General features: G+C 37.7%; 1 protein-coding gene across 2 annotated transcripts in view; it reads left to right on the top strand.

Annotated features, from left to right (window-relative positions):
* Window positions 1–332: 332 nt before the first annotated feature.
* IRAK1BP1 (interleukin 1 receptor associated kinase 1 binding protein 1) overlaps window positions 333–22,875 on the top strand; it is a gene marked incomplete at its 5' end in the record, with an annotated part of 39,590 nt that continues 17,047 nt past the window's right edge. Inside the window, 2 exons of one of the 2 annotated variants that reach the window (XM_079716173.1) lie at window positions 333–647; window positions 15,760–15,825. In XM_079716173.1, the coding sequence (XP_079572299.1) occupies window positions 333–647; window positions 15,760–15,825 (381 nt within the window). The remainder of the gene's footprint in view (window positions 648–15,759; window positions 15,826–22,875) is intronic. The other variant, XM_079716174.1, reaches the window with a different exon arrangement.

Raw genomic sequence — 22,875 nt, 5'->3', positions numbered from 1 at the left:
CGAGGTAGGCAAGGTACGTGGCCGGCCGAGGCAGACGGAGCGTGTGGAAATGGGAGCTCACTGACAGGGAGGCCGCAGAGAAACCTCGCTACGGTTTTTGAAGGCCGTAAGGTAAACAAGTTAAAAACCAGAGCGACCCGCTCAGCCAACAACTTGTAAAGGAGACGCGTTAAGACGCTCCGCAAGGATTTAAATTCCTCGCGCCACGAGCTCCTGGACCTCCAAGCTCATCCCGGCATTCTTTGCGCCGCGCAGGAGCAAGCCCTGACGCGATTGGGCCCCTGCGGCCGCCGTAGGCTCTGAGTTGCTATGGAAACCCAGCTGCCTTCACTATGTCGGTGCAACAGGCCCCTCAGTCCCGGGTATTCGTGGAACTGGTTCCCTGGGCTGACCGGGGCCGGGAGAACTATCTGCTCTCGGGCGGAGAGACTCTGCCCGTCCTCCGCCGCCCTCTTTCCTCAGCGCAGGCCCAGACTGCCACGCGCGAGGTGCATGTAAGCGGCACTGCGGAGGTGTCTGCGACCCCCGACCGGGCGCAGGTGGTCGTGCAGATGAGCAGCACCAAGGAGGCGGCAGCCGAGGCCAAGAAGAGCGTTTGCCGCCGCCTGGACTACATCACGCAGACCCTCCAGCAGCAGGGCGTGCAGGTGAGAGCTCCGCGGGCGAGGAGCTTCTAGCCTGCCCAAGAAAACCCGGCGGTGGAGGTTGGGGGGTGGGGAGCGTCTGGGACACTTTTGTGTCATCGGTGGCATTAGAAGGCGCAAGGACCTGGCAGAGTGAATCTCTGGCCCATCCTTCTTGATGAAAGTAATTATCAGCTGCAGAGACTTGTAAAATAAAAGAATTCAAATTGAATGGGGTTTTATTTGGCGATATTTGCTGCAGTAATTTTGTTTTTAACGTTGAAATAATGAAGTGTTAAACATGAAACATTAGATGTAAATGCTTGCCTAAGTAGTGTGCTAGACACCAAATCATTATTTGTTTTTATTCTGCACCACGGAATTAGCAAGTGAAAAACAGGGCTTCCTCCCAACCTGGTAAAGCTTTTTTTTTTTTTAACCATCTTTATTGGAGTATAATTTCTTTACAATGGTATGTTATTTTCTGCCTTATAACAAAGTGAATCAGCTATACATATAAAGATATATCCATGTCTCCTCCCTCTTGCGTCTCCCTCCCACCCTCCCTATCCCACCCCTCTAGGGGGTCAGAAAGCACCCAGCTGATCTCCCTAAGCTATGCAGCTGCTACCCACTAGCTATCTAGTTTACGTTTGGTAGTGTATATCTGTCCAGGCCACTCTCGCACTTCGTCCCAGCTTACCCTTCCCCCTCCCCGTGTCCTCAAGTCCATTCTCTACGTCTGCCTCTTTATTCCTGTCCTGCCCCTAGGTTCTTCAGAACCTTTTTTTTTTTTTTTTTTAGATTCCATATATATGTGTTAGCATACGGTATTTGTTTTTCTCTTTCTGACTTACTTCACTCTGTATGACAGACTCGAGGTCCATCCACCTCACTACAAATAACTCAATTTCGTTTTATTTTATGGCTGAGTAATATTCCATTGTATATATGTGCCACATCTTCTTTATCCATTCATCTGTCGATGGACACTTAGGTTGCTTCCATGTCCTGGCTATTGTAAATAGAGCTGCAATGAATATTGTGGTACATGACTCTTTTTGAATTATGGTTTTCTCAGGGTATATGCCCAGTAGTGGGATTGATGGGTCATATGGTAGTTCTATTTGTAGTTTTTTAAGGAACCTCCATACTGTTCTCCATAGTGGCTGTACCAATTCACATTCCCACCAACAGTGCAAGAGGGTTCCCTTTTCTCCACACCCTCTGCAGCAATTATTGTTTGTAGATTTTTTGATGATGGCCATTCTGACAGGTGTGAGAAGATATCTCATTGTAGTTTTGATTTGCATTTCTCTAATGAGTAAAGATGTTGAGCATTCTTTCATGTGTTTGTTGGCAGTCTGTATATCCTCTTTGGAGAAATGTCTATTTAGGCCTTCTGCCCATTTTTGGATTGGGTTGTTTCTTTTTTTGATATTGAGCTGCATGAGCTGCTTGTATGTTTTGGAGATTAATCCTTTGTCAGTTGCTTCATTTGCAAATATTTTCTCCCATACTGAGGGTTGTCTTTTGGTCTTGTTTATAGTTTCCTTTGCTGTGCAAAAGCTTTTAAGTTTCATTAGGTCCCATTTGTTTATTTTTGTTCTTATTTCCATTTCTCTAGGAGGTGGGTCAAAAAGGATCTTGCTGTGATTTTTGTCATAGAGTGTTCTGCCTATGTTTTCCTCTAAGAGTTTGATGGTGTCTGGCCTTACATTTAGGTCTTTAATCCATTTTGAGTTTATTTTTGTGTATGGTGTTAGGAAGTGTTCTAATTTCATTCTTTTACATGTAGCTGTCCAGTTTTCCCATCACCACTTATTGAAGAGGCTGTCTTTTCTCCATTGTATATTCTTGCCTCCTTTGTCAAAAAAAGGTGACTATATGTGCATGGGTTTATCTCTGGGCTTTCTATCCTGTTCCATTGATCTATATTTCTCTTTTTGTGCCAGTACCATACTGTCTTGATTACTGTAGCTTTGTAGTAGAGTCTGAAGTCAGGGAGCCTGATTCCTGCAGCTCCGTTTTTCTTTCTCAAAATTGCTTTGGCTGTTCGGGATCTTTTGTGTTTCCATACAAACTGTGAAATTTTTTGTTTTAGTTCTGTGAAAAATGCCAGTGGTAGTTTGATAGGGATTGCATTGAATCTGTAGATTGCTGTAGGTAGTAGAGTCATTTTCACAATGTTGATTCTTCCAATCCAAGAACATGGTATATCTCTCCATCTATTTGTATCATCTTTAATTTCTTTCATCAGTATCTTATAATTTTCTGCATACAGGTCTTTTGTCTCCTTAGGTAGGTTTATTCCTAGGTATTTTATTCTTTTTGTTGCAGTGGTAAATGGGAGTGTTTCCTTAATTTCTCTTTCAGATTTTTCATCATTAGTGTATAGGAATGCCAGAGATTTCTGTGCATTCATTTTGTATCCTGCTACTTTACCAAATTCATTGATTAGCTCTAGTAGTTTCCTGGTAGCATCTTTAGGATTCTCAATGTCATCTGCAAACAGTGACAAGTTTACTTTTTCTTTTCCGACTTGGATTCCTTTTATTTCTTTTTCTTCTCTGTTTGCTGTGGCTAAAACTTCCAAAACTATGTTGAATAATAGTGGTTAGAGTGGACAACCTTGTCTTGTTCCTGATCTTAGAGGAAATGGTTTCAGTTATTCACCATTGAGAATGACGTTGGCTGTGGGTTTGTCATATATGGCCTTTATTATGCTGAGGTAAGTTCCCTCTATGCCTGCTTTCTGGAGGGTTCTTATCATAAATGGCTGTTGAATTTTGTCGAAAGCCTTTTCTGCATCTATTGAGATGATCATATGGTTTTTCTCCTTCAGTTTTTAATATGGTTTATCAGATTGATTGATTTGCATATATTGAAGAATCCTTGCATTCCTAGGATAAACCCGATGTGATCATGGTGTATGATCCTTTTAATGTGGTGTTGGATTCTGTTTGCTAGTATTTTGTTGACGATTTTTGCATATGTGTTCATCAGTGATATTGGCCTGTAGTTTTCTTTCTTCGTAACATCTTTGTCTGGTTTTGGTATCAGCGTGATGGTGGCCTCATAGGGTGAGTTTGAGAGTGTTCCTCCCTCTGCTATATTTTGGAAGAGTTTGAGAAGGATAGATGTTAGCTCTTCTCTAAATGCTTGATGGAATTCGCCTGTGAAGCCATCTGGTCCTGGGCTTTTGTTTGTTGGAAGATTTTTAGTCACAGTTTCAATTTCAGTGCTTGTGATTGGTCTGTTCATATTTTCTATTTCTTCCTGATTCAGTCTTGGCAGGTTGTGCATTTCTAAGAATTTGTCCATTTCTTCCAGGTTGTCCATTTTATTGGCATAGAGTAGCTTGTAGTAATCTCTCATGATCCTTTGTATTTCTGCAGTGTCAGCTGTTACTTCTCCTTTTTCATTTCTAATTCTATTGATTTGAGTCTTCTCCCTTTTTTTCTTGATGAGTCTGGCTAATGGTTTACCAATTTTGTTTATCTTGTCAAAGAACCAGCTTTTAGTTTTATTGATCTTTGCTATCATTTCTTTTTCATTTATTTCTGATATGACCTTTATGATTTCTTTCCTTCTGCTAACTCTGGGGGGTTTTTTGTTCTTTTCTCTCTAATTGCTGTAGATGTAAGGTTAGGTTTTTTATTTGAGATGTTTCTTGTTTCTTGAGGTAGGATTGTATTGCTATAAACTTCCCTCTTAGAACTGCTTTTGTTGCATCCCATAGGTTTTTGGTCATCGTGTTTTCATTGTCATTTGTTTCTAGGTATTTTTTGGTTTCCTCAGTGATCTCTTGGTTATTTAGTAGTGTATTGTTTAGCCTTCATGTGTTTGTATTTTTTACAGATTTTTTCCTGTAATTGATATCTAGTCTCATAGCATCGTTGTTGGAAAAGATAGTTGATACGATTTCAATTTTCTTAAATTTACCAAGGTTTGATTTGTGACCCAAGATATGATCTATCCTGGAGAATGTTCCATGAGCACTTGAGAAAAAGTTTTATTCTGTTGTTTTTGGATGCAATGTCCTATAAATATCAATTAGGTCCATCTTGTTTAATGTATCATGTAAAGTTTGTGTTTCCTTATTTATTTTCATTTTGGATGATCTCTCCATTGGTGCAAGTGGGGTATTAAAGTCCCCTACTATGACTGTGTTACTGCCGATTTCCCCTTTTGTGGCTGTTAGCATTTTGCCTTAGGTATTGAGGTCCTCCTATGTTGGGTGCATAAATATTTACAATTGTTATATCTCCTTGGATTGATCCCCTTATCATTATGTAGTGTCCTTCTTTGTCTCTTCTAATAGTCTTTATTTTAAAGTCTATTTTGTCTGAGATGAGAATTGCTACTCCAGCTTTCTTTTGATTTCCATTTGCATGCAATATCTTTTTCCATCCCCTCACTTTCTGTATGTGTCCCTAGGTCTGAAGTGGGTCTCTTGTAGACAGCATATGTACAGGTCTTGTTTTTGTATCCATTCAACCAGTCTATGTCTTTTGGTTGGAGCATTTAATCCCTTTACATTTAAGGTAGTTATCGATATGTATGTTCCTATTACCATTTTCTTAATTGTTTGGGGTTTGATTTTGTAGGTCTTTTCCTTCTCTTGTGTTTTCTGTCTAGAGAAGTTCCTTTAGCATTTGTTGTAAAGCTGGTTTGGTGGTGTTGAATTCTCTTAGCTTTTGCTTGTCCGTAAAGGTTTTAATATCTCCATTGAATCTGAATGAGAACATTGCTGGATAGAGTAATTTTGCTTGTATGTTTTTCCCTTTCATCACTTTAAATATGTCCTGCCACTCCCGTCTAGCTTGCAGTGTTTCTGCTGAAAGATCAGCTGCTAACCTTATGGGTATTCCCTTGTATGTTATTTGTTGTTTTTCCCTTGCTGCTTTTATTATTTTTTTCTTTGTATTTAATTTTTGATAGTTTGATTAATATGTGTCTTGGTGTGTTTCTCCTTGGATTTATCCTGTATGGGACTCTCTGTGCTTCCTGGACTTGATTGACTATTTCCTTTCCCATATTAGGGAAGTTTTCAACTATGATCTCTTCAAATATTTTCTTAGTCCCTTTCTTTTTCTGTTCTTTTTCTGGGACCCCTGTAATTCCAATGTTGGTGTGTTTAATGTTGTCCGAGATGTCTCTGAGACTGTCCTCAGTTCTCTTCATTACTTTTTCTTTATTCTGCTCTGCAGTAGTTATTTCCACTCTTTTATCTTCCAGGTCACTTATCTGTTCTTCTGCCTCAGTTATTGTGCTATTGATTCCTTCTAGAGAATTTTTAATTTCGTTTGTTGTGTTGTTCATCATTGTTTGTTTGCTCTTTAGTTCTTGTAGCTCCTTGTTAAATGCTTCTTGTATTCTCCATTCTGTTTACAAGATTTTGGATCATCTTTACTCTCATTACTCTGAATTCTTTTTCAGGTAGACTGCCTATTTCTTCTTCATTTGTTAGGTCTCGTGGGTTTTTACCGTGCTCCTTCATCTGCTGTGTGTTTTTCTGTCTTCTTATTTTACTCAACTTACTGTGTTTGGAGTCTCCTTTTCTCAGGCTTCAAGTTCGTAGTTCCCATTGTTTTTGGTGTCTGCCCCCAGTGGCTAAAGTTGGTTCAGTGGGTTGTGTAGGCTTCCTGGTGGAGTGGACTAGTGCCTGTGTTCTGTTGGATGAGGCTGGATCTTGTCTTTCTGGTGGGCAGGTCCACGTCTGATGGTGTGTTTTGGGGTGTCTGTGGACTTATTATGATTTTAGGCAGCCTCTCTGCTAATGGGTGAGGTTGGGTTCCTGTCTTGCTAGTTGTTTAGCATAGGGTGTCCAGCACTGTAGCTTGCTGGTTGTTGAGTGGAGCTGGATCCTAGCGTTAAGATGGAGATCTCTGGGAGAGCTTTTGTCCTTTGATATTACGTGGATCCAGGAGGTCTCTGGTGCACCAGTGTCCAGACTTGGCTCTCCCACCTCAGAGACACAGGCCTGACTCCCCACCGGAGCACCAAGACCCTTTTGGGAAGACTGAGGTCTTCTGCCAGCATTCAGTAGGTGTTCTGTAGGAGTTGTTCCACATGTAGATGTATTTCTGATGTATTTGTGGGGAGGAAGGTGATCTTCACGTCTTACTCGTCCGTCATCTTGAAGGTCTTCCCCCTGGTAAAGCTTTGCATGAAGTGATACTTCAGTATTTTTATGCAAACAATAACGTGGGGCCCGCGAGGGGGTGTGGAATTGCACCCATTTTCGTTTTATAAAGACTGAAAAAATTTCTCCAAATTTTTTCTTTCTAGCTTAAAAAGAAAATTAAGCCAGTATATTGTAGATACCACATATATGAAATACCTCTACTTACCAGAGATGTCCATGAGACACATAGCTAAATAAATCTTGCTTTAAGCCTACTTCTAAGAAAAGAAGAAAAAAATGAACCAGCCTTATTTAATCAGCACAACAGCCCTGTTAGGCAGGTTTTAATATCCCCACTTTCCAGATTTAAGGAGGTTAAGTAATGCTGTGAACTTCAGCCAGGGCTGTATTTGAACTTCTGTGTTCCTGAAACCAAAATCTAGGTTTCTTCCAACTAGCCTAGGCTCCAGATAATTAGAATGAAAGAGAATGAGAAAGCACAGCATGGGTCATTGTCTCAGTTCACTCATTTTAAAGAGGAGGACTCTAAAGGCCAGAGCTGTGATTTATGCCCTCCCAACATTGAGTTCATAAAAGTGCTTTTGTTAGAAATGACACACCCTGAAAAGCAAGTCTTTATTTTAAGGAGAAAATACATTTGTACTGCATTTATAAACATAGAGTTATTTAAAAAGACATTTTGAAAAGATGTCTCTAAATGATTTTACAGTTTAGAAGAATTCTAATGCTAATTATAAATTATGTGAATAAAGTGAATTAATATATAGAAAAATATTTTCTCACAAAAACTGCTGCCAGTGCTACAGGCCTGTTTGAATAATATAACTAATTCTTAAGTTATTTACTTAAAATGTATACTGAGCTCACATGGCTGTAACTTCTAATATGTAAAACCAAATAAATCACTACATCCAATTTATAATTACATTTAGACTTAGTGCTCAAGACAAGACATACAAAGGTCATTAATCTCCCAGTTATCTCTGCTGATGGAGGAAAGCAGTCATGTAAATAATTTGTTCAGTAGATATGCAAAAATTAATTTATATTACTTTTCAGGATGAATTATAATGTGTCTTCACAAAGTCTTTATTCATTTTAAACTTTAAAATCTGGGTTTATAAACATCACTCCCCTGCTTAAAGGGCCCCTCATATTCCAAATTCTTTTGCTTAATAGATGGAGCCTAACTTTGTCATTTCCTGTCATCTCTCTCCCCTCGTTAACTGACTCCCATTTTTTTCCTTTAAAATCCAGCCCAAGTTCACCTCCTTAGCACGTTTTCCTAATGTAACACTAGTCCCTGCCATACCACACTCCATTCCCCACCTTGAATAAAACGTATCACTCTATAATTGTTGCTCTTCTTGTCTCTCCTCCAAATTCTGAAGCTCTCCAGAGCACAGACCATTTTGTCTCTTGTTTGCTTTGTATTGATGGATTATGTTTCATACACATCACATAATGTGTACTTAGAAAATGGTTTTTAAATGAATAAAAGAAAAAAATGAATGAAGCACTAAATGAATGAACTATTAGTTCAACAGTCGTGTAGATCATATAGTTTTATGGTAATATATAGTTTCACATGTGGAGGCATAGCCCTCATTTTTAGTGTTGTTTTCATGGAAAAATGTTTTAAAGTTCTAAGCAGTATTTACCATTCAACCATAAAACATTTATTAAGCATTCCCTATCACTTCATTTTTAAATAGCATTTAACACAACATGTAATTATTTTGTTTTCTGGTTTGTATGTTCCCCCCATAGGCTGTAAGCTCCAATGTTTGCCTATTCATAATTGTATTTTTTGATAAATGTGTAATGGATGCCTCAGGCATGTTGCTAGACACCAGAAATAGAGAATGAGTAAAACTTAGGCACTGTGCTGAAGGAGTCTCATTATCGGACTAGACTAATATGTAGTGGTGTGATGAAAGTATGTACATGATACAGTACAGCAGTGTAAGAAAGGAAATAATGTTCATTTTACTTGAGGAATTCCAGAAAGATTTCATAGTGGAAGTGACACTTGTATCGAGTCTTAAACAATGGCTGAAAGGAAAGCATTTCAGTTCCACCCTAGAATGCAGCAAGTGTATGTGTTCAGAGCACTATATGCAGTTCAGCATGGCTAGAACACAGGAGTGCCTGGAGAAAATGGAGGGGAATTAAGAGATCAGACTGAGGAAGAAAGCTGTAGGCAGAGCATGGAGGAAGGCCTTGTGTGCCGTACTGAGGGGTTGGATATTATTGATAATAAAATCTGCTTACTATTGCTAGACTTTTTACAAATGTTATCTCATTTGATATTCGCTCCTGCTATATGAGACTGGTATCTCGGTGGCTGTTTTACAGATGAGAACTCTCAGGACCAGAGTGATTATTAGCAGGTAGCTTGACCAAGATCACACAGGTAGGAAGTGATCGAGTTTAGACTCCTGTCAAGAACTTTGACCTCAGAGCCCATGCTCTTTAACCACGATAGCATGTTGCTGCTTTATTGTCTTGGCAGCAGGTGATTGAGTTTCAGGTGGGGGATGCAGCAGATGCTATTGATACCCTACATTTGTATCCCTTGGCTCTTCACATTTGTGTGCATGCAGGCCCACCTTATATCTGCCAACACTTGTGCATTCTTTGACAGCTTTCCCTGGCTGCAGGAAGCCACTCTACCTACAGGTGGGCCCGAAACTACTACCAGAAAATTAACAGCCTCTCCCCCTGCTCCAGCAGCCTTCCACTAACAGCTGAGGGGAGTGAGTGGAAAGAGACCCCAGATTCCTTCACCTTTGGGGAGGATAGCTCTAAGGCACGTGTTCTACCCCAGCTCCCAGAGTTTCTCTGCAGGAGTAAGTTTCAGTTGCCCACAGTAGTGACTGCTTGACAACACAGCCTTCAATGGCTTTCTTTCCTTCTCTGTTTCACTTCCTACTCCGCTGTGGTGTTTCTTGGAATCATCTTAAAAATTAACTGCTTGTTTCCAAATCCTTGTCTCAGAGTCTTTCTGGGTGCACCCAAATAAAGATAGGGAGTGGTATGAATAGACTGAACATATATGAGTTGGCTTCAGTTTTTTATTATTAAAAATGGTGACAAAATGAATATCCTTGTTAGGTATTTATACACGTTATTCATTATGTTCTTTTGACAGTAATTCCTGGTTTATGTATATTTTTAAGGCTTATGAAAAGTTACACTCAAGGAAGAAATATATTCTTCACTAGAAATATATCCTTGGCACAGTGGGCATTATTTTCTTCTTAACTTTGCCAGTTCAGTAGTCCAAAAAATGTTGTTATTTCTTATGCTTTATTTTTTTTACATTTGAGGTTAAAATTTTTTCATGTAAATTGTCAGTTCATAATATTTTGCCAATTTTCTCTTATCTTTTCTTTACTAATTTATGAGAACTTTAAAAATTAAGATTATCAGTAGCTCTCATATAGTGCAAAAATTTTCCCAATTTCATATTTGCCCTGTAACTTTGTTTACAGTATTAAACATTGAAAATTTTAAAGATTTATTTAGTCAAATTCATTAATGTTTTCAGTATGTTTTCTGACTTTGGTGTAATGCTTATTGGGTCCTTCCCAAGCCTGAGGCCATAAAACCATTAATTAATATCTCCTAGAAATTTTAGGGACCCATTACAGTACATTAAATATTTACTACATTTGGAATTTATTTTGGTATAAGGAAAAGGGTTTTGTTTTCTCCTAAATGGGTAAGTTGCTGTACTTAGCCATTTAGGAGAAAATATTTATCGAAATCATTTATTGAAGTCTGTCTTTCCCTTACTGCATGTGCAAGAATGTAACTCAACTGCCCTTAAAAATAAATATTATTGCTTTTTTTGACCTTATGGTCAAGTTGTATTATGGTTTTCACTTATGCAATGGTCAAGGCTCTATTTTGATGTAGTTCTCTTGGCTTTACCTGCAGCTTTCTGTATGATACCAAAATGACTGCACCACTCCCAAGCCTTTCATGACATACGGTACCATAAAGAGAAAGACAATGATTCTTATTTCCTGCAACCGCATAAAAATAAAAATTCCTGTAGTTCACTCTAAGTGGACAACCTCAACTTGTCTTTGTGGCCAGAGAAATGCTATACACTAATTAGATTAGATTTGATTTCTGCCCATTTTTTAACATAATTCTGTGGCAAGTTAGATGTGTAATCCTGAATGGCTTAGACCTGTCAGGGCTTACCCTGAACCACATAGTTGCTGCTCCGAGAGAGTAAGGGCAGAATGTAGACATGAGGATTCCATATTGTTTGTTGTGCCTATTGTTTTGAAATGTTACTGGTATTATATTTGTGGTATTCAGACATTCTTTATTTCAGATTATTTTAGTTCTTTTGGTCACCTTGTTGTGTTAGAACCACATTAACTTATTACATCTTTGTAGAACATTTGTAGGGCAAGTTCTCCCCTCATTACTCTTCTACTGAAAAGGTTTCCTGTCTGCAAGGGACATGTTAAATGACACCATGGGGATGTTATCAGGAAATCCAGACAGTGGAAAATTCTACATTTCATTCTATAAATGAAAGATCTGTTCATATTTTGTATTGTTTATATATTAATTTCAGGAGAATTGCTGAGTTTACAGTATTTGTCCTAGTCCATTCGAGCTGTTTTTCTGTAAACTTTTATGGTTTTCTTTTGTTTACCCTTTTTAAGTTTATTCCTATAATGACATGGGGTTTTTTATGGCTATTTAGAATGTTACCTTGCTTCTTTCATATATTTAAATAATTATTCTTATATTGACTCTTTTGTATTTTAAAACTCTGTCTTTTGTATTTAAATATAAAATATCGGTAGGTTACTTGGGAAAACTTAATGGACTAGGCTTGTATATTTTAATATTTTTTAGTTTATCACCAGTATGGCAGGATTTCCCAATCTCAGCACTATTATTAACATCTTGGACTAGATAATTCTTTGTTGGGAGGGGCTGTCCTGTGCATTGTAGAATATTTTAGCTGCATTCCTGGCCACTACCTATAAGGTGACCAACTTATCCCAGTTTACCTGGGACTGTCCCAGTTTTACAACTGAAAGCCCCATGTCTCAGTAATCTCAGTTCCTGGTAAACAAGGATACTTGTTCACCTTGTCTAATCACTGCATCACGGCAGTGTACTCTCCCAGCCCATTGTGACAATCAAGTATATCTCCAGACATAGCAAATGTCCTGTGGGGAGCAAAAGCACCCTCTGGTTGAGCTCCACTGCCCTATAGATAAACAAAAAAATCTCATGCTTTGTCTGGGATCCCACCAGCTAAACACATCAGGAATATATCTATAGTGAAACAAATTTAGGTTTATTTAGCATGATGTAGCAAACAAGAATGCATCTCAAAGGACCTTAAGAGTGTTTCAAAAAGGGGGAGTAAGGAGAGACCTCTTATAGGTTTTGGACTTGTGCTGTGAGTGGTTCTAAGGAAGGATCAGTGAAGAAGGGGCAGTTTGGTGATTGGCTATTTTATTCACTTTTTTCACAGGAAACCCAGAGGATTAAAGTTAGGATAGAGCTGGCTTCTGTAAAGGCAGCAGTCAAGCAGAGGAAGAATGTTAATCACTTTTGCTGTTGCAGTTCAGTTAGTTTCTGTTAGAAACTTTGGTTCTGTGTCCTGTTGAAAACTGTTTATATTGTGCTTAGAACTTCTCAGTCTGATTGCCAAGAGGCAATTTTTATTTCCTCATTCCCTATAATATTTGGAATTTCAATGTTTATTAAATATGTTACTACATTTATAAGCAAGGTAACTATCTTACATATATTGCTTTTAAACTAAACATATTTGCTTTAAGCGTCACTGGGATAAACTAAATGAAATTGCTTCTAAGAATTTTTTCTTTCTCAGAGAGAAAAGCACTAGGGGTATAAATGCAATTCAGGAGCGTTAGGAGAGTCTTTTCAACAAATGGTGCCATAATAGTTGAATGTCCATATGCAAAAAGTGAACCTCAACAAATACTTCACATCTTATACAAAAATGTGTTCAAAATGGATCATAGGCCTAAATGTAAAACATAAAGAAGAAGAAAGTAAAGGAGAAAATCTATGTCACCTTGGATTTGAAAATGACTTTTTAGTTATATTACCAAAAGCACAATCCATGAAAAAACAAACAAAAATGTAAATTGAACTTTATCAAAATTAAAAACTTTTGCATTGTGAAAGAAATTGTTAAGAAAGTGAAAAGACAATCCAGTTGCCAAAACTTGGAAGCAACAAAGATGTCCTTCAGAATCTGACTGGATAAATAAACTGACAATGGAGTATTTTTCAGTGCCAAAATGCAATGAGGTATCAAGCCATGAAAAGACATGGGAGAAATTTAAATGGATGTTACTGAGTGAAAGAAGCCAATCTGAAAAGGCTACACATGGTAATGTTTCAACTGTATGACATGTCTACAAAAGGCAAACTATAGAGACATTAAACAGATCAGGGTTTGGGAGAGAGGGAGGAATGAAGAGTCAGAGCACAGAGAATGTTTAGGGTGGTGAAAATACTGTTTGCTACAATAGTGGTGGATACATATTATGATACATTTGTCCGAACCCACAGAACATACAACACCAAGAGTGAACACCAAGGGCCTCTCACTGCTGTGGCCTCTCCCGTTGTGAAGCACAGGCTCCGGACGCGCAGGCCCAGCGGCCACGGCTCACGGGCCCAGCCGCTCCGCGGCATGTGGGATCCTCCTGGACCGGGCCACGAACCTGTGTCCCCTGCATCGGCAGGCGGATTCTCAACCACTGAGCCACCAGGGAAGCCCTGAAATTTTAATAGTACTGGGTTTAGAGACTTATTACTTTCTTCTTTGTTCTTTTCTCTAGTATTAGATATTCATTAATTAGCATATATTATTTTTATAAAAGCAATAACATTGTTAAGTGCAACAGTAAAAGATACTTTCTTTTCAGCTAACTTTCCTAAGATTATTTCTCTAATAATTTTTTAATCAGAATTTTTATATGTATTTATCAAGTGAAGTGGGGGAAAAATGAAAAAAAGACATCCAAGAAAATAGAAGATATGTTTGCATGTCATAAGAGAATATTAAATGACAGAAATGCTTTTTGTTTCAAGTTTCATGTTTTCAACTTCAAGCAGTGTATAAAGTACTGGTTTATTTTATCTATATCCATATTGTAATTTTTCCACAATTAGTAAATATTACATTCATCATAAAAAATGAATATTTTCATGGTAACAGACATCAGAGCTATAATTAGAACTTAAGTTCAGATTTTCAGGTTAAAGCTTTTTAGAATTTTCTAGGTCATATAATGGCTTGAAATTAGTGTATATCTTAAAATTCAGGTGCAGCTAAATCCCTTACCAAATAACTTATAATTAAATCATTATTGGGCATAATATTCTTTATTTAGCATATATTTTTAAAGATACAAAAATTTATAAAATATAAGTTCTGTCTATCCCCAAGGATGGGAGTAGGTCAAGAGTTCATTTCACTAAATTTTAGAACCCTTTTGAAATGTAAATAAGAAATTTAACTTTTTAATCAGAATTATATAACCTATACTTACCCAGAGAATCAAAAAGCATTAATATTACTTTTCTAAGAACAGACTGGCTTGGGTCCAGTATTGCAGGAAATATTTATATCATAATGGTATAGCATGTGTGTTTACTGAGTGCCTTCTGTGTCAAGCATTTTATTTACAACTTTTCATTAAATCCTCAAAACAGTCCCATGTGATATTGGGGTAACAGCAGTGAATGGCAGCTTGAAGCAAAATCTTAGTTCCTTGCCTGGGAATCGAACCTGGGCTGCCTGGGTGAAAACCAGGAATCCTAACCACTAGGCCACCAGGGGTTAGTGGCTAGAAGTAGAGCCCTGGCTCTTGACCTCTTTGAAAAACGAATTTTACAGAGACCAAGTTTGTAAAGCAGACACAGAGTTTATTAGAAGCACAGTACGTGTGGTAGAGCACAAAGAAAAGCAGTTTATTTAGGACAGAAGCAAAGCAGAGCTACACACTCAGAGAAGAGTGTAGGCATCTTCGCTAATAAAGAGCGCTAAAGGGGTGGTTTAAATTGCTTATGTAGGGGCCATCTTCCGAGTCTTTTTTCCTCTGGCCAATCATCTTGCTTGTTCCCCATATCCGATCTGACTCAGGGTCCTGTCTAATGTGCATGCGCATCTTTTGGCCAAGATGGATTCCAGTGTGAGGGTCTCTAGGAGACTGGCAGAACATATTATGGGTTAGCGCCCCCTCCCTTTTTGATCCCCTAGGAACTTTTCTGTACACGTGCAGTTGGGGAGGTCTCCTTGACCTGAAGAATGAAAGATGTGGTCATCTTATCTTTTCACTGCAGCGGAGCTTAGTTCCTGTCTGCTCCTACTGTTATCTTTTTCCTTGAAATGTCGTCAGGGGCCAGGGTGTGGTAGGGAGACAAGCTCCAATTGCTCAGTCTGACACACTCCAGCTGCTCAGCCTGGGGCCAGTCTACCTCCTACCTCACATGTAGTGTAACCTAATTTTATAAATGTGGAAACTAAATCTCAAAAAAGTTGAGTAACTTGCCCAAAGTTGTGTACTATATGTTCAGTAAATTTGTATTATTTGTATATTAAACATTTTTAAAACTCTAACATCCCTACAACATTCAGAATGCTTTATGTACAAATAATTCTTCATATATATATGTATACAGCACCCTAAGTTCATACTTTTTGTACTAGCTAATGTAAAAATTACTACAAGTGTAGTGATGAAATTCAGTTATGATGAAATTTCAGCAAATATGTGTAAGTTTCTGAATTTATTTTATGTTACTTTTAGGAAAGTTTTAAAACACCAGGCAAACCAGTTCTTTCTGCATATTTTGTCATTCTGATTTTAATAAGTTCAGGTTTATACTTTATGTTTTAGAGTAATTGCATTTAGTAACCATTTAGTAATTATTCTCTTGTACCTTCTGTTTCAGTCAGAAAATGTAACTGTGACAAAGGATTTTCAAAGGGTAGAAAATGCTTATCACATGGAAGCAGAGGTATGTACTTATATTAAATAATTGGAAACAGCACGACTTTGTGGGGACAGTTTGCATTTAATTTTATTCTTGAAACTCAGTGTATATGAGAAATGCTTCTCATGGTATTGATAAAAGATCATTTTTCTCAATCATTTTTGGTGTTACATATCTGGGTGAGCTTTTAAAATAAATTTAATGAGATTTAAGAGAAATCGTTTTGAAATGGAATAAAAATAGCAGAGGGAATTAGCATTTAATTGCCACCTGAATAAAATTTTAGTAATGTTATCATCTAGTGAGCAGGAAGCACTACAAAAGAAAAATTTCTTCTCCTCCGATAAATAGCAAATTAATAGTCATAGAATAAAGGATGGAAAGACTTTTCAACATTCTTTTGTTTCACAATGCAATTTTATTGTTTTCTGTTCAGGTTTATTTAAAAATAAAAACTACTCAAATTAAAAAGAACAAATTAAAAAGAACAAAATATTTTTGTACACTCAATTAATGAAAACATTTAGTTCCTAAAACTGTCGAGCTTTTTACTTATCTTTAAAGATTGTATGATCAGGATTTTATGACATCAGAGTATGTTATATGTACTTGTGGCTAGGTTACAAGACTGCTCTCTCTTCCTGGCTCCAAACATCTTGGGGTACATTGGGGCAGTCAGGCTGCCTCCTTTGCCACAGGAAACAAACAGGAATGAGATTAGAATGGAATATTGTTTTATCTAATCAGAGAATCTTTGCCATTAGAGGTGGAAAATACCTCAAGAAATCACCTAGTCCTACCTTCAGGCAGATAATAAATTATTTTTTCTAATTTTAAGGGTGTGACCTTAGGCTTAGATAGCTTAGGCTCAGATTTTTCAAAGACCATATTATAAGAATTAGAATAGGGCTTCCCTGGTGGCACAGTGGTTGAGAGTCCGCCTGCTGATGCAGGGGACACGGGTTCATGCCCCGGTCCCGGAAGATCCCTCATGCCGCAGAGCAGCTGGGCCCGTGAACCATGGCCGCTGAGCCTGCGCGTCTGGAGCCTGTGCTCCGCAACGGGAGAGGCCACAACAGTGAGAGGCCTGCATACCGCAAAAAAAAAAAAAAAAAAAAAAAAAAAAAAAAGAATTAGAATGGAAATTAGGATCCTGGCTTCTTACCTCTTGAGATAGTAATTTCCACAACACACTGTTGTCCCTACACTTACTTTAATAAATTTATAATTTCTTCACTTAAAATTTAATCATCTTATGATGATTTTAGGGTTCCATTTGGCAAATGTATTCTGTAGTAGTGGGGACCAAAACATACCTTTCAAAACAGGATGAAGAGTGGTCTGGTAAGATTCCATATTATGGAAGTCAAAGACTGGGAGCTGTTCTAGCACTCCTCCAGTAGTTATTACCTGTTCGGACTTCAGGTTGTAGTGAACATAGATGGGCTCTGGTTATCTTAGTTAATGTGACTTGTTGTGAGGGTACACTAGTAAGTACACTAGGAGGAAAAGGAACAGTCCCAGCAAACATTCAACCAGGCTTCATGGAAAACTGGCAAGTTTTTCAGACTGATTTATTCTAGTGACTGACCCACCAGGTACAGAGTGTGCTTTCGAGCTGCTTATTTTGTTGTAAGACATGGCTAAGTGAGGACTTGGCTAAACTCTGCTCCTCGTCCTTTTTCTGTACTTACCTTTTTAATGTCTTATATTTGAATTTCTTAAGAGAGAATCTGATTATATTTTGTATAGGGCTCCCCAGAAGCCAGAACTCTTACATAGTGTAGTCTAATACACGATTGCCCTTAAGTCAGCATCGGCAGAGACCAGGATGGTAGGGTCATGAGGTATAAAGTATGCCAACCTGTGCATCAAGAACAATGTGTGGCTTTATGGCTATGGCTATAGTGAACACCAAAACCTAATATCTGATGTATACCAATATTCTCACAGGTACTTAAATATACAGACTGAGATTAGATGGTAGAACATTACTTTTCACATAATATCTGAAATTTTCATCCCGAAAGGCACTTCAGAGATTCTTTTTCTAACCTCCCGCCTACCCTGCTGCTTCAGCTTATTTTAAAGATAAGATATTGAAAGTTAGAAATTATCTAAGTGAGTTCTTTAAGGGTGGGTGGGTGTTTGTATGTTTGGGGTTGGAGTAAAACCTTGGCTTTGCAATTCTTATATCTCTACTCTTTCCACTTCTCATGTTGTTTTCCTGTTACAGTTTCAGTGTTGGAGGGATTTTAAAAACCTGGGATATAGTAGGCATTCAGTAAAAGTCTATTAAATAGAAAAAGTAGTATAACCAGTTTCCCCCCTCCTTTTCCTTGCATGTTTCCATGTGTCAGGTGTTTTCCATACGTTATCTCATCTAATTTTAACTCTTCATCTTTGTTGTGAAATATTTTATACATAGATAGGTATGAATATAAAAGGCCAATTCCACCTTCAGACATCTAATCAATATACAATTTTCTAACATTAAACCAAGAATTGACTTACTAGTACTTATCCATTTTAATTATGTACCTCTCCAAGGACAAAACAAATATTTTTTCTTAGAAGTATATACTTGAGGTTCAGTATCATATTAATGCTACTTTTTTCTTCACCAAGTGTAAGGATCCCCAGTTTCTTTGGTCATTTCTTATATGACAGACTCTCTCTTTTGTTAATCAATTTCCTCCTAAAGCATCTACAACTATAGTGTCCTAATTGTGATTCCATATTAGAGAAAGATGATTATCTTCCTTATTCTGGAATGTTTATTTCTAATAACACATACACGCCTGAACATTTTGGCACTTGCATCACATTGTTCCCTTCTGTTGACCTTACAGTCATAAACAATGATTACAACTAAAAAAGTGTCTTTCTCACTTGGGGCTTTTAAATCCTATTTCTCCTATCATCTTATAGTTTGTTATTATCACCCTGTGTTGAGCAAAAATACTGCTCAAGATTAAAGGCCAACTATAGACTTTTTCAGAAAGCTGAAAGAATTCATTACCTGTAGACTTGCAATACAAGAAATGCTAAATGAAATTGGGTAGGTGGAATGAAATGGTACTAAAAAGGAATAGGAATCTACACAAAGGAATGAAGAGCACTGAAAATGGTAACTACACAGGTAGATATGATATTTTTCTTATATCATCTCTATATCGATACATCTATATAGAAGATAATTGTTTAAACAAAAATGGTAATGATGAACTTTAGGAATTCTAACATATGTAAAAGTAAAACATACAACAGCAATAGCATGAAGGTCAAGAAGGGAGAAATAGAAGTATAATATTGTAGGTTTCTTATATATGAAATGGTATATCTCCTGAAGGTAGATTGTGATAAACATGTATATACTATAAACTCTAAAGCAGACACTAAATTAACTACAACAACAAGAGTTATAGCAAAGAAGCCAATGAAGGATATCAAATAGAATAATAAAAATATACTCAATCCCCCCCAAAAAAGGCAGAAAATGGGGAGGGGGAAAAAAGAAAATATGAGACAAATAGTATAGCAAGATCAGAGGTTTAAATATACCATATCAATAATCACATTAAATATAAATATTCTAAATACCTCCATTAGAAGGCTTATATTTCAGATTGTATAAAAAAACACACCTCACCTGTAAGCTGCTTGCAACAAACGTACTTTTTTTTCTTTTATTAATAGAATTTATTTTTTTATATTTTTTTGGAGTATAATTGCTTTACAATGGTGTGTTAGTTTCTGCTGTATAACACAGTGAATCAGCTATACATATACATATATCCCCATATCTCCTCTATCTTGCGTCTCCCTCCCACCCTCCCTATCCCACCCCTCTAGGTGGTCACAATGCACCGAGCTGATCTCCCTGTGCTATGCAGCAATGAAGTGAGAGAGTAGCATTAACATATATACACTACCAAATGTAAAATGGATGGCTAGTGGGAAGCTGCTACATAAAACAAGTGTACTTTAAATATGAGGGCACCAACTGGTTAAAAGTAATGGCAGACTTTCAGTTTCTTAGTCTACGTGTTAGGAGCTTAGAAGTCACCACTGCATCCTAACAAGTAAAAAGCTGAAAAAAACCCTGAAAAATCAACAACTCTTCTAGGATCCATAAGAGAGGTGAGCATACAGGGCACACTGCTACCCCCAAAACTGGAGAGACAGACAGACAAACACAGTGAGTCACAGCTTACCAGAGCAGAGACAACAGAAACCACCTCCAGAAATGGTGCCCGGGTAGGAAAATCTGAACTATAATTGACAAATTCCTGGAGGCTCAGTGTGGACAACTCTGAGAATTAAAACTCTAGAGAATCCAGTCATAGAGGGGGACCCACAGTTTTGTGAGATTTACCTCCACATGCTCGACTAGGTTCTCACTGTGAATATGTGAAAAAACTTCCCTAGTGTGTCTGGCAGAGGGAGGGGAAAAGGAACCATTTTGAAATATGCCAGAGGACTCTGTTCTTCTTAAGAAAGTCTGTCCTCAGGAGAAACTAGGTAAGCAGACCTTAACCTGCTGGTATATTATCAGAGCCTAACTAACCAGAGGGAAGGGAAATACCGAAATCCAATCCACTCTAGCCATCTTCTTCTACCTAAAGAGGAGGAGAAAACAACAACAACAACAACTCAGAAATACTTGTGAAGTTCAGTCTGGAGGCAGTGGCTCACTAAAAAACTGAGAATCATAAAACAGTAGAACACTTTCCCTCTCCCTATATCTTACCACCACATTACTAAAGACTTATTTACAGCAGTTCCTTTTACTCAATATATCATGTCCAGTTATCAAGGAAAAAATTACAAGGCACACCAAAAGGCAAAAAATGCAGTTTGATGAGACAGTGCAAGCATCAGAACTAGAGATAGTAGGGATGTTGGAACTATCAGACTGAGAATTTAAAACAAATATGATTAATGTGCTAAGAGCTCTAATGGATAAGTAGACACCATGAAAGAACAGATGGGCAACATAAGCAGAGAGATTGAAATCCTAAGACCCAAAAAGTAATACTAGAGATCAAAAACACTGTAACAGAAATGAAGAATGCTGATGGGCTTTTTAGTAGACTGGATGCAGTAGAGGAAAGAATCTCTAGGCTTGAGGGTATCTCAATAGAAACCTCAAAAACTGAAAAGCAAAGAGAAGAAAGACTGGGGGAAAAAAAACCCAGAATATCCAAGGACTACGGGACATCTATAGAAGGTATAACATACACATAATGAGAGTACCAGAAGGAGAAGAAAGAAAGGAGCAGAAGAAATATTTGAAGCAATAATGACAGAGAATTTCCCCAATAAATGCCCAAAAAGACCCCTACTGGTGAGCTTATTATTTTCAAACTACAAAAAATCAAAGATAAGGAAGAAAACGTGAAAGAAGCCAGAGGTAAAAACACCTTACCTATAGAGGAAGAAAAATAAGAATTATATTTGACTTTTCCTCCGAAACCATACAAGAAAAGAGAGAGTGGAGTTAAACACTTAAAGTGTTGAGAGAAAAAAAAAACCCAACCTAGAGTTCTCTACACAGTATCCTTCAAAATTGAAGGAGAAATAAAGACTTTCTCAGACAAAAATTGAGGGAATTTGAACTAAGACTGTTTCTTTGGGGGGTGGGGGTGTTTTTTGTTTTTTGTTTTTTCTTTTCTGGCCGCACCATGCAATTTGCAGGATCTTTCCCAACCAGGGATTGAACCAAGGCCACTGCAGTGAAAGCCCAGACTCCTAACCACTAGGCCAGCAGGGAAGTCCAAAAATTGAGGGAATTTGTTACCATTAAGGCTGCCTTGCAACAACTGTTAGAAGAAGTTCTTTAGAAAGAAGGAAAATAATACAGATCAGAAACCTGGATCTATGTAAAGAAAAGAAGAACATCAAAAAAGGAGTAAGTGAAGGTAAAATACTTTTATTTTTCTTATTCTTTTTCTTCTTATTTTATACTATAGTTGATTAACAATGTTGCATTAGTTTCAGGTGTACAGCAAAGTGATTCAGTTATACATATACATGTATCTCTTCTTTTTCAAATTCTTTTCCCATTTAGGTTGTTACATAATATGGAGCAGAGTTCCCTGTATTATAGATATTTTTCTTATTCTTAATCAATCTAGTGAATAACAGTTTGTTTAAAGTAATAGCAACAATATATTCAATTTTGTATGCTTATGCATGTTTCTTATATATATACTTGTGTATGCTGATATATAAGTGAGATGAATGACAGTAATGATACAAGAGATGGGATGGAGGAATTAGGATTATTTTGTTATTATAAGGTACTCACACAACCCATAAAGTGGTATAGTGTTACTTAAAAGTGGACTTGGATTAGCTGTAAATACGTATTGCATACTTTAGAGAAACCACTAAAAAAAGCTTAAAAATATATAACTGATATGCTAAGAAAGGAGGAAAAAGGGAACCATGAAATGCTCAGTTAAAATCACAAGGGCTTCCCTGGTGGCACAGTGGTTAAGAATCCACTTGCCAGTGCAGGGGAAATGGGTTCAAGCCCTGATCCGGGAAGATCCCACATGCCGCGGAGCAACTAAGCCTGTGTGCCACAGCTACTGAGCCTGCGCTCTAGAGCCCATGAGCCACATCTACTGAGCCTGTGTACCATAACTACTGAAACCCGTGCACCTAGAGCCTGTGCTCTGCAACAGGAGAAGCCACTGCAATGAGAAGCCCGCACACTGCAACAAAAAATAGCCCCCACTTGCAGCAACTAGAGAAAGCTCACGCACAGCAACGAAGACCCAACACAGCCAAAATAAATAAATAAATGAAATTTTTTTTTAAATCACAAAAGGCAGAAGACAGAACTTAGAAAAAGGAACAAGGGCAACAAATAAACAGTAAAGAATATGGTGGATATTAATCCAACTATATCGGTAATGCTTTGAACATCAGTGGTCTAAACGCAGCAATTAAAAGACAGAGATTGTCAAACTGCATCAAAAAACACTACCCAAGGGCTTCCCTGGTGGCGCAGTGGTTGAGGGTCCGCCTGCCGATGCAGGGGACACGGGTTCATGCCCCGGT

The sequence above is a fragment of the Hyperoodon ampullatus genome (genome assembly GCF_949752795.1).
Source record: "Hyperoodon ampullatus genome assembly, chromosome: 12".
Classification (NCBI taxonomy): domain Eukaryota; kingdom Metazoa; phylum Chordata; class Mammalia; order Artiodactyla; family Ziphiidae; genus Hyperoodon; species Hyperoodon ampullatus.
Note: the sequence above shows the minus strand (reverse complement) of the source record. Positions and strands in the feature narration are given on the sequence as shown.